The sequence below is a fragment of the Mandrillus leucophaeus genome, unplaced genomic scaffold (assembly GCF_000951045.1).
Source record: "Mandrillus leucophaeus isolate KB7577 unplaced genomic scaffold, Mleu.le_1.0 Scaffold346, whole genome shotgun sequence".
NCBI classification, from domain to species: domain Eukaryota; kingdom Metazoa; phylum Chordata; class Mammalia; order Primates; family Cercopithecidae; genus Mandrillus; species Mandrillus leucophaeus.
The window spans coordinates 1,021,656-1,034,193 of NW_012103654.1; the positions used below are offsets into that span (position 1 = coordinate 1,021,656).

At 40.1% G+C, this 12,538-nt stretch overlaps 1 protein-coding gene across 3 annotated transcripts in view; it reads left to right on the forward strand.

The window, feature by feature from the left end:
- The first annotated feature begins 2,114 nt into the window (after positions 1 to 2,114).
- The window catches only part of STMN2 (stathmin 2), a 55,385-nt gene continuing 44,961 nt past the window's right edge, over positions 2,115 to 12,538 (forward strand). Inside the window, exon 1 of one of the 3 annotated variants that reach the window (XM_011989072.1) lies at positions 2,115 to 2,515. In XM_011989072.1, coding sequence (XP_011844462.1) covers positions 2,497 to 2,515 — 19 coding nt within the window. In that variant the 5' untranslated portion in view covers positions 2,115 to 2,496. Of the gene's footprint in view, positions 2,516 to 3,047; positions 3,107 to 12,538 lie in introns of those variants that run through there. The other 2 variants (XM_011989074.1, XM_011989073.1) reach the window with 2 other exon arrangements.

The following is a 12,538-nucleotide window of genomic DNA, read 5'->3' on the forward strand; positions in this document are numbered from 1 at the left end:
TTTTGCCCTTACTTTCCCATGTGAATATGCATGATAGCATATTGTAATGATAAAAGAAAACAAAAAACAATTTGATAATGGCACAGCCATTTGAATTTATTTGGTTTTTCTTAGCTGATTGACAATTTTGCCTAATATCTTTTCATTCTATGGTAAACCATATTAACCTACTCTCTTCTCTGTTTGACATTATTTAAAAATAATTCATAACTGATGTTAGGTGGCTAACACCTAGAAAATCAGAAATAGAAAAGAGTCACACATATGACACTTAGGGCAGTAGAATGAGGGTTCTGCTTTCCTCATAGTGATCAAAAGTGCAATCAATTTCATTCAGCAGCCAACTACAGTTGTTAAAGACATTAATGCTATGACTTAGGGCCCTTATTCTCCAAAGAAGCTGAAGAATGTATAGAGATGACACACAGCCTGAGGGGAAAGGGTGTGGTGGGGAGAAGAGAAATACTTTGAAGATATTAGTCACACAAACATGCTGAAGATCCTTCACCTCATGAGTGATAACTACTCCAGTGAGAGGTGATTAACTCTTACATTTAAAGTGGGAAATGCCTATATATACAGAGAAAAAGGTTATTTATTTCCGGACCCTGTCAACTTCCATATCACTCTCTTGCTGTGTCATAGTCACAGACCTGTTCAAAGACAGGAACTGTAATTTCTAATCTTCCTGTTCAAGAAATAATTTTATTGATCTCCACTTCATCTTTTATTTTCCCCATGATTCAGCAGGTCAAAATCGTTCCAGTTCCAGTAGCATCCTATCATTCAACAAAATGTCTATGAGGTTAAAATGTCTTACAAGTAAGTAGGAGGTGAAGAAATTTATTTCAGCACCAAGGAGAGTGCCCTGCTATTTTCAAATGGTTTTATGTGTTTGAAACTGTGTATTGTTCCAGAGGACAGAAAAAAAAAATTGCAATGTGATTGGACAGAAAGCTGCTAAAAGCTTATTTTAATAAAAAGAAAAAAAATCTATTCATTTTTCTGAAATTAAAAACTTGCCAGGGTTTCATACCTGTTCATGATTGCAACAATGTGCTCTTCTTTCAGCTTTCAAGTATGTCAGAATTAGCGATTCTTTGCCTATTTTTCTAATATTAAAATCAGTTTCTGAATGGAATTAGACTGGATCAATAAAGTCACAGAAGTGTTAAATTAGCAGTAATTAAAAGCTTCATGCAGCAACTGCTAAACTTTTTCTCACCATTTTCAGAGCTGTGCACATGGTAAATACCTCAGTATATATTTAAGTCAAGTGAAAGAGAACAAATGAATGACTGGCATCCATTAAGTGAGAAGGAGGGACTAATGAATGCCTTGTTTGTAATGAAAGTCATTTTTTGCAACTAGTCTCAAAGATCCTCACATACGACATTGCTCAATCCAAAACTTGAACACGTCTTTCCTGGGTCTACATAAATGTAGTGTCTCTGGATCTCAGAAAAATAATGCCCCGGACCACACCTTTCATCTCTTCTAAGTTTTCCATGTAAAGCATTCTCCTTAGAGCCCTGGAAAGGTTACTAAAATTTTGACCCACTTAATCCTACACCTTCAGGGCAACATGGCATTCACCTATGGTTTCCTTAATGCCCGAATCAGTCAGCCAACCTGGTTCTGCCCTGTTAACAAATGGACAGGACGCAGGCCCCACAGGTTAAACTTTCCTCCTCTTCCCCCATGTCCCCAGGTGGACCATAATTACCATCCCTATTCTCAAGCAACCAGGCAGCCCCTTCCTCTGTGCCAAGGAAAGAAAACACCATGCTTCCCTCTCCTGAGAGACCTTCAAGAGTTTAGAGATGCCTAGGTCCAGGTGTGCTAAAAGATGAAGGACAATAATGCAAGTCTGCTCTGAGTTGCCACCATAGCCAGACATAGGGTAGCCCTGAAAGACTAGAACCAAGGACAGAGCCAAAGGTGAAAGAAAATATGAAAAAGTGAAAACACAGTGTTTAAACAGAATTTTCCAAAAGCCTGCATATAGTGAGGACTTCTCAAGCCTCTGAATCCTTTTCCATTGAATTGTGCAGTGGCACATGTATGAGCAAAGTCAAGACTCCTGGCTCCTAGGTAGGCACAGCCCAGTTCTTAGCTCCTAGGAAGCTTCAGGGCTTAAAGCGCCACTCTACTTGGACTGTACTATCAGGCCCCCAAAATGGGGGGAGCCGCCAGGGAAGGACTGATTTCCATTTCAAACTGCATTCTGGTACTTTGTACTCCAGCACCATTGGCCGATCAATATTTAATGCTTGGAGATTCTGACTCTGCGGGAGTCATGTCAGGGGACCTTGGGAGCCAATCTGCTTGAGCTTCTGAGTGATAATTATTCATGGGCTCCTGCCTCTTGCTCTTTCTCTAGCACGGTCCCACTCTGCAGACTCAGTGCCTTATTCAGTCTTCTCTCTCGCTCTCTCCGCTGCTGTAGCCGGACCCTTTGCCTTCGCCACTGCTCAGCGTCTGCACATCCCTACAATGGCTAAAACAGCAATGGGTAAGGCACTGCGCCTCGTTCTCCGTCGGCTCTACCTGGAGCCCACCTTTCTTGAGCTCTAGAAGCATTTAGAGATATTTTATAAAGAAAAAGACGTCAATGGTAACACAGGACCAGGAAGGACAGGGCAGTTCTGGGGGAGGTGGGAGGGCAGAGAAGAGGTCTATGGAAATCTAAAGCGAAGAATTTCTTTTAAAAGGTAGAAGCAGGTAAGTTGCTCTCCTGTGGGTAGAGAATTTCTTCTGTTTCCATATTTAAAAATTAGTACTCAGTCCTGAGGGGAGGAAGCTACCTTAACTGTTTGCTTTAAATGGGCTTAAGGGACGTTTTGGAAAGTGCTTTGTAACGACCTTTTTTTTTTTTTTTTTTTTTTTTTTTTTTTTTTTTTTTCTTCTCTAGTTTAAGAAGAAAATAGGGAAGGGGAGAAGGGAAGGTGGGAGAAAGGAAAAAGAAAATTGCAAAGTCAAAGCGGTCCCATCCCGCTGTTTGAAAGATGGGTGGAGACGGGGGGAGGGGATGGAAAGAACGGGGCACATTTTACGGTATTGTCTGGTCAGAGAAACCGCTAGTCCTGGGGTGCGGTGCAGGGAGGTAAGACGGCGGGGGACAAGGGTGGGGGCAGGACCTCCGCTCCTTTGTTTTAGGGCAAGGGAGGGGAAGGAGAGAGGAAGTCGCGGAGGGCGTGGAGGGCGCGGGTGGGCAGCTACAGGGGCGGGGAAGCGCGCGGTGGGTAGGGGTGGAGGGACAGCGGCTTCGAAGGCGCTGGGGTGGGGTTTCTTTGTGTGCGGACCAGCGGTCCCGGGGGGAGGCACCTGCAGCGCGGGGCGCACAATGCGGACAGCCCCACCCAGTGCGGAACAGCGCAGCCCCGCCCCCCGCCCGGTGCTGCATCTTCATTCGAAAGGGGGTCGGGTGGGGAGCGCAGCGTGACACCCAGAAGCCCAGCCCTGCGGGGACAGCGGCGCCACGCCCCGCGCTCCGCGCTCCCTACTCCCCGCCGCGGCTTCCAAGAGAGACCTGACCACTGACCCCGCCCTCCCCACTCTGGCCTCATTGTTCTGCTTTTGAGAGAGATGGGAAAAGTGGGTTAACATTTTTCTTTTCGGAAGCACATTACATAGAGTGTTTAGACATAGACACAGATAAAGGGTTCTTTGAAGACCTTTGATCGTTTGCGGGAAAAGCTTCTGGAACCTAGACATGTGTGTGTATAATAATAGAGATGACATGAAACCGTAATATAAAGCAAAAGAGGTCAAAGTCTTAAGTTGAGCCACGCGAAATTTCCGTTTTGTGGGTCAGACAGTGCCAAATATCGGCAATTTCATAAGCTCAGACAGACAGACAGTAGAGACACAGGATGACCGGAAAAGATTCCGGATTCAGGGCCTTCATCCGCAATTGGTCTTGTGCCTTGAGTGCCCATGGTTCTGGCGCTCAGTGGCCCCGGGGTGGACAGGCAGGGTGGGGCCTGGGGTCCTGTGGCAGCTGGAAGCACGTGTCCCCCGGGACTCGGTTGCAAGATGCGGAGACAGGGAAAGCTGCGGAAAGAGCTCCATCTGCGCGGCTCCGCCCTGCCCCACCCTCCGCACGGAGCTGGGGAGACCTCAGGCTCCGAGACTGGCGGGGAAGAGGAATATGGGAGGGGCAGTTGAGCTGTATGCAGTCCCGGAACCTCTTTTTTCAGTCCCGCAGTCCACAACAGTCCAAGCACCCCCTGATGTGCACAGACCCCCGGCGTGGCTCTCAGCCCCAGTACCGAGATCCTCCCAGCTCAGCGAGTGGCTCTGCAGAAAAGCTGGCTCGAGCCCCGCCCGGCCACACAAAGGCGCGGCCCCACCCAGCCCTAGCGCGAGACCGCAGAGGTGACCCCTTCCCAGGGATTCAGGGAGGGCTCTCTCTTCTTGCCCACCCACGGTCCGCGGAGCTGGGGGCTTTTTTTCCCCCAGCCCGAGCCCACCGCCCACCTCTGTTCTCTATGATTTTCCAGAATGGAGACCCCCCGAGGGGCTTCTGTAAGGAAGACCCTCGCTCCTCCAGCGGGGCGCGGCTCGGCCCTACCCCTCTCAGCTGAGGCCCAGAGCCGCCTACCGCTGGCCGGGTGGGGGCGCACGTGGGGATTGGGTGCGTGGAGCGCAGCCAGCCCTGCAGAGTCCCGCGCCGCGCCCTGCGCTCCCCTCCCCGGAGCTGGGCGCTCGCCCCCGCGGTGCAGCCGGGGAGACCGGTTTCTGCGCAGTGTCCTGAGCTACCCCAGCTTTCCACAATTCGCAGTTCACCCGCACGTCCAGAAAGGTTCTGAGAATGGGTGGTGGGGGCGATCTCGCTTCGCTTTCTGCACCCCTCAGAAAGGTTTCCGCTGCGGGCTAGCGGCTGCAAACTCATCGTCATCATCAGTATTATTATCATTTAAAATCATTATTATTATTTGATGATTCAGTAGCCTTATTTGTTCTCATTTGTTCAAAAGGGACGTGGATTACTCTTGGTTAAGGATTAACCCTTGTTGCGTTCACTTTGCTTCCTCCTAATTGCCCTCATCCCTTTCCCCCACGAAAAGGAAATTTTGTCTCCAGATGTTCATTTTAAGTTATAAAGCAAATATATTTTTGCTTCCTGCCAGCATTATGTATGTTCATGTGGCTAAGATACATGTGCAGGTGCTTGCTAAGAGCAGGGTTTGTGTGCCAACGATTGCTGGAAAATTCTCTGCAGAGAATTGTTTGTGGCTGCAATGGATGAGAATATACATATATAATTGAGATGTTGTGATCTTCAACATAAGGTTATATCTATAAATATATAAATATAGTTTATGCACAAAATTTTAAGTTTTTTCCCCGCGAAACTATTCTTCCAACTGCTGATTCTTGATACAGCCTCAATCCTACACAGATACATGGATCGTGAAATGGTAGCCTCCATCCCAATAAAAATCGCACCCCAAATACGACAAACGCAAGGATCCTTTCTGGCCATAATTTAACTGCATTTGCAAATCATGAAAAGAACACTACTTCTGCAGTATTAAAATAATAGATTTTGAAATTAATTCCAATTTCAAAGACAATCAATTATCAAGGCGAGTGCTTTTTTCCTGATTCATTAAACAATTACGTATTCAGCATGATTGTAAGAGGTGCATATAATACTCCCCATTATCTTTTCTAATGAAGTGGGCACCTTCTGAATGGATATATAAGTAACTAGAAATGAAAAGCTGAGGATTTGGTCAGGATTTCAGGATAAAGCTGAAAGAAATGGCAGTAGTTTATCAATTAATCTCATGTATTTAGTTTATACCAGGTGAGTAAGCTGAGCCTCTGACCCAGTGTAACACGTTGCAGGTAGCTAGAATGATAGGATAAATTAATAGACCTGGTGGTGTTTGTCTATGCATGTTAACATTCTCTGAAAGAAAGTATCTTTTAAAATGATAATTAAGATTAAGATTGGACAATTTGATAATTAAGATTGGACAATTTGTGCTATTAAAATCTAGCACTTTAGTCATAATTCACAATGTTTTTACAATAATGTGACTTACAGATTTATAGTAAATTTTTCTATTCTAAAACAGAAATGAGTGTTTTTATTGTTAGAGCTATTACCTCGTTAATATTTTTAGCAAACTTTTATTTGTCGCATTGAAAGCAGTTTTAATTACTTTGGGTTTTTATTTTTCAAATTACTAATGGATAGACTGTGGAATAAGCATTTGATCATTTGGCACAATGTGACTTCCCATCAAATAGCTCATGCTCAGTGATTAAAAAATGCTACAAGAGGCTACATTTTACTCAGATTCAGGAAATATCCTTTCAGAGTGCCACAAGGCTGATTCATATAATAAAGTACTTTTCTTCCCTATAATTTAAGATCAAGTACTTAGATCTGTAAATACCTAGCAGTAGCTATCAAACAGAATTTTAAAGTTAAATCTGTACAACTAACAATGAAGTGGAAGATTACACTGTTATCTGTACAACCAACAATGAAATGGAAGAATCAATTACATATTGAATGGAAGATTTTCTCATTGATAAATTCAGACCATCTTTAGGAAAATTCCGGATTCATTAATCACCATTATTTTTTACTTCAACTGAGTGTGACTGATCATATGCTCAGGCTACCTTGCTAGCTCATTGCTCACAAGAGCCAGAAAAAAGCTGGCCTCCGAGCCCGAGGAAGCTCACAGCACAAACCTAGGCCTGGGCGTGGCCACCGGGAGCTGCTGATAGCGAACCCCAGATCACACCAGTTTCTTTTTTGGTCGTGGGAAGAAAAACACATATTATCCTGTTGTCACAAGATCTGTGACCTTATATGAAAAATTCTAGAATTTTTTCACTAAAAAAAGAAAATACTGAATTAGCCAGTGACCTAGATGTTTTCAGAACCTAGACTGGTTCTGTCAGTTGGAAAACCTCGGTGTCTGCATTAACTTTTCACCACACTAGAGGGCAATCATGTTCTCTAAAAAAGTAGATGATTGATGTAAACCTAGTTCCAAATATTAATGGTTTCATAAAATCTTTTCTTTTACCAGGAACATTCAAGTGTTTATTCAATAAGCTGATGCCATGCTTTACCCTAGTGGATGAACAGAGCTTGTGCAATTTTCAAGGAGACAGGATGAAATGAGTGGTCATAATCTGAAAGTAGATACACATCCCGGTTAATAATTCCCTGATGGTTTTACTTCTCAGTTTTATTACATTGTTCCTATAATACCATTTATGTTACTTCTGAGATTTTGTAGTGGATAAATAGTAGAAAAATGTCAGTAGTAATAGCAAAATTATTTAGCAGCCAAATATTTTAATGCTTAAAAATAAAGGAATAAATTAAAGAAAATCATTGTTTACTTCTTCATCGATCTGAAATGTGCCCCCTGTTCAGAGCACATCTGAATATCAGAGTCTCCACCTGCAGAGAACATGCAGGTTAGTGAGTAAAACAGGCAGGTATGTGATACTGAGGAGGTGTACCAAAAACTCACTGCTATTATTTTTCCCATCTTCTAAGTCTGTCTTTCTTTTCCGTTTAAAGATGCTTTTTAAAATCAAATCCAACGTGATTTCAATCTAATTTTATCAGATTTCAACAATTATTGAGCATCTCCTTGTAGTGGTGTTCTGTTTATTAGAAAGTCGATGTTAATTTTAATGAAGTAAGAAGAAATATAAAGCATAAAGTAATTTGGGGTATCATCAAAAATGGATTTTTTAAATGTATGCATTGATAGAATTATTTTTCTATTATATTTTGTGTAACTCTAATCCATCTGTAAAATATTTAATAGTGTCATATTACTGTGTTCCTCAAACTTTGATGTGCATATGAATTACCTTTGATTTTCATTAAAATGCAAATTCTGATTCAATACATCTGACTTGAGGCAGACATTCTGTCTTCCGAACAAGCTCCCAGATGATGCTGATTCTGACCACCAAACACATCAGTTTTAGGGATATTAACTTGTAATATACAGGTACCCCTCGTAGTAAGCTCTGGTATTATGCCTTAACATTTTTAAATCCATAGCAATCTTTACAAAATATTTTACTTCTGAACTCATATACCTAGGGATTTTATTACTCTGGGAATTATGTGTTCTGCACCATCACTCTCTCTTAATTGGATTTTTAAAATTATATTCATATTGCAGGACTCAGCAGAAGACCTTCGAGAGAAAGGTAGAAAATAAGAATTTGGCTCTTTGTGTGAGCATGTGAGAGAGAGAGAGAGAGAGAAAGAGAGAGAGAGAGAGAGAGAGAGAAAGTCTGCCTAAGAAGAAATGAATGTGAATGCGGCTTGTGGGACAGTTGACAAGAATGATAAATCAATAATGCAAGCTTACTATTATTTATGAATAACAATACTGAAGAAATTAAAACAAAAGATTACTGTCTCAATATATCTTATATTTATTATTTACCAAATTATTCTAAGAGTATTTCTTCCTGAATACCATGTGAGAAAATTCTTAAGAATTTATTGAGTATGACTGTATATTTGAAAAGAGTGTGTTTTCTTCTGCTTATCTAAGTCAATAAAGGATCTTCATTATTCAATTCTAACTTTCTAAGAAAGTCAACTTACAGATAAAAAAGAGGATCTTCAAGGAATAGCATCAAAGACATAGTCAGGTCTCCCATGCAGTGACTGGCTGACCATGCAGCCATCACCACCTTTCTGGAAATGTTATGCTACAAAAATAATACAATACCTGAAATATCTCAAATTAAAAATATAGCATTTCCCAAATAGGGCACGAAAAACATGATCCCAAATAAAACTAGCTTCAGGGTTTGCAGAATATACTGTTACTCAACACAAAGTTGGACTAAGTCTCCAAGTTAGCCATTCAGTTGTTGTTAACAGTTCATTTCAGGGTCTCTCAGAAGCTGGGAAACTTTCCATTTTTGCAATTTCTTGTACATTGAAGGAAAGCAAGACACACTAAGACAGCATTACAAAAGTAATTCATGTTTTAAATGTTAAATTCTGGCAGTCGGGCGTGGCTATCTGTATAACCTCATTTGGAGATGACAAAAATCTAAACTTGAGGACCTCGAGCCAATAAGTCTTCCTATTTCTTTACTTGAAAATTTTCCTGCAATGGTGCTTTCTTTCAACAGTTTTTTCTGGTGTATTCATATATTCCAGATTCTCTATGGGAAGTAACTTTTATCGATTGATTTAACCCTTGTATAGCACATTTAACATGCAAGGCAGTGTTCTAAGAACTTTCCACATATTAACTGTGTTAATCACCTAACAACCCTAAGAAGTAGGTTCTATTACAGATACGGAAACTGAGGCACAGAAAGTTGAAGTATCTTACTCAAGATCACACAGTTAGTCAGATCCAGAATTTGGGCCCAGGCCATCTGGCTTCGGAATTCATGTTTCACAAAATCCTGCTAGTCTCGTATCTGTTCCATGTTAGAGGTGCTCCCACTGCAGAGGTCACACCTGTGATACCACCATTTTATTTAAACAGACCTGAGATGGTCTTCTCCTTTCTGATCACAGACTCACCTTGAAGAGAAAATACTTCCAAATTGATGATTAGTTTTAACAGCTTACCTGGAGCTTATTCAAATAATTGTCATGATTTAGGTTTTGGGAGAAAGAGCTATGAGTCCGTGTGGGTTGTAATGTATGAGACACATGGCATTCTGCAGGCTCAGCACAGCATCGATTTCTGGCATGAACACACTCTGATGACCAGTTCCAGAAATAACGTTAATCCCCTCAGTCCCATCACAGTTAGCACATTTCAAAGTGGTTCCTTAACTACTTCCATAGGCCACAGATATTTAGTTTTAACATTTTGTTGAATAAAATTAATTTACACATGCACATTTAATATAACAGATATTATTTCAAGATTCTCTTCATATTATTACCACCAAAGCAGGCAGGCAGGCAGGAGAAAACCGTAGGAAGGTTCTGAATCCCTTGTGAAACATTTTTAATTATCTTTTAATAAAGGAATCAGGCCCTGTCATTTGTCAAGGAGACATTTGCAGTAGTAAAACTTGTGTTTATAATAACCATTTTTATTAGTCATGATTAAAGATAACATTTTGTGTACATTTGTTCTCACAAAACACTTTTATGTGAATGTAAAGGTTAATTAATGCATTTCAGCAATCATTTTGCTAGTCATCTGGAAATATAGCTTCTCTAGGAATTGTACTTAGAGAAGGAGTCACATATTATACTATAAAACGGTAACAAAAATATTTTAAGTTTTTCCTCACTTGTTGTTGACCTCCAGAGTAAAATATTTAATACTCTGGAAAATTGTAGGTTTCAGAATTTATTTATGGCAAGAAATAGATAATTACAGTTCTCATAGAGCACATTTAAAATAATTTATTTTTATAGAACAAGAATATTGCCTAGGACTGAATTTTTTTTTACAAAGATTGTAAAACAAGGCCTGCAAGAGTGCCTATTTAGCAGTTATTCTTCTGGAATAATTATATTTTGGATGTTGGAGTTTGTACATTATCCATTAGGACAAGTACCCAATATAACAATAGATCATCAGGATAATAAATCTGTCTATCTTTTAGTTGTAAGTCTTTATATCAGGATAAAGAGAATTGAGTAAAATTTATCTAAACCTAGTCCCACAAATACTTTTACAAGAGAGCATGTTAAAGTGTAAATTAAATTTTTATTAGCATTCTACTCTGTCTTTTGGAAGATTTTTTTTTCCCTGTGAAATGCAGCCATAAAGTTTAACTTCCATTAACAAAGCTGCTCACGGTAAACCTATTATAATAATAGTTTTCCAGTTTGGGCTTCCTAGTGAGGAGCAACCTAACTCGCATGAAACAACCCCAACTTATAATATATTGACTGTTACAAAACTGTGACCAGAAAATCCCATCATGATGGTACTGTTATCATTTCCAGACTCTCAGGGGAAGAACATCAATCATCTCAGACACTGTTAGGATAGACTTATTGCAGCCTCCCTGGTAACTCTGCTTCCGAACATAATTATTTTTATTACTGCAGAGTTATTTTTATTTCCAACAAATATATCTACTGTTATTATTTCAGTCTTACAGCTTTATCTGAGAATTTCCAATTAGCACCCTTCTCATAATAATTCTTCAAACACATGAAAAATTACCAAAGTTGTTCTAGTCTTTTGATGACATATTACAATGCTCCTGCACTTTTGTCACTTTAAAAATTATCTTTTTATTCTACTTCTGATGATTTTTTTCTTATATAGTTTTTAAAAAGGAGCAGGTAAGCATAGAAGACTAAAAAATGTTCGAAAGAAAAATTAAACCGCATGATCTATCTATATGGGACCTTGCCTTTTTTAGAAAACATTCACCTGCTTCATCCTTTTTAATCTTCATATAATCCCTCTGAGATGGGCATAGTACACAAGTTGTCTTATTTAAAGATTGGTGAATTTAAGCTCAAATAATTTATTCAGTAGCAAGCCTCAGAGGCAGACTCGGGACACAGATCTAATGTATATTATATATATATAGAGTAATATATATGTATTACATATAATAAAGTTGTGTATACCATTTACCTATTATAAAATATTTATATGTAATATATAAATATGTTATATATCATGTATGTGCCTATTTCATACATATATACACATTCATACAAAATAAGGTTTAGCACTCCCTCCACTGTCCTGTCATAAAACATGCACAGTGAGAAAAGCCACACACTAGGCATATTTGTCTTCAGTTTAAAGTCATTGATAGTCAGTGTCACTAACTAAAGTAAAATGGATTGGAGCACCAGCTTTGTTCTGAAGCCTGTGCTAAGTATTACGAGAACAAAAATAAAAATGTTCCTCACTCTTGGTGGATTTAGTCTTTTGCAGAAAAAAAAAAGATCCTGTACATGTCAAATGTATAACTATAAATGGAAGTCACCATCTCACAATTTCACCATCTTAACAGTTTTATTATACTGCCCTACAATATTACAAGATAGTACATAATGATACACTAGCAATACCAACTAGGAAGTACTAAGATCCACCAAAAGGCTGAAAAATTTAAATATTTAATGAGTCCATCAACCAATCTGGCCAGAAAATTCTTTAATTAAAATGCTTCCCAAATTTTACTGAGAATCAGCAGTGTTTGAGGAGCTAGCATCCACCCCCAGAGGTTCTCACTGCATGGGTCTGAAGCAGGTCCCATGGATTTGCATTTCTAACAAGCTCTCAGGTGGTGCTAATGAGGCTGAATCAAAACCACACTTGGAGTAAACCTAAAATAGCAGTGACCTGTAAGGTCCCCAGGCAGCAGGCCAGGACAGCATGTGAGTTACCTCTTCTCTGGAACTCTGCAACAAGGCATCAAGAGGTCAGAGCCTAAGTTCCCATCAGCTCTGCCTTTCTCCACCAGTGCTGCTGGTGCTGCATGGAAGGAAGAGCCCAGAAGGGATTCTGAGTTTTAGTCTTTACTCCCGCTGACTCACCTTGGTCAGGTCAATTTTTCTCTC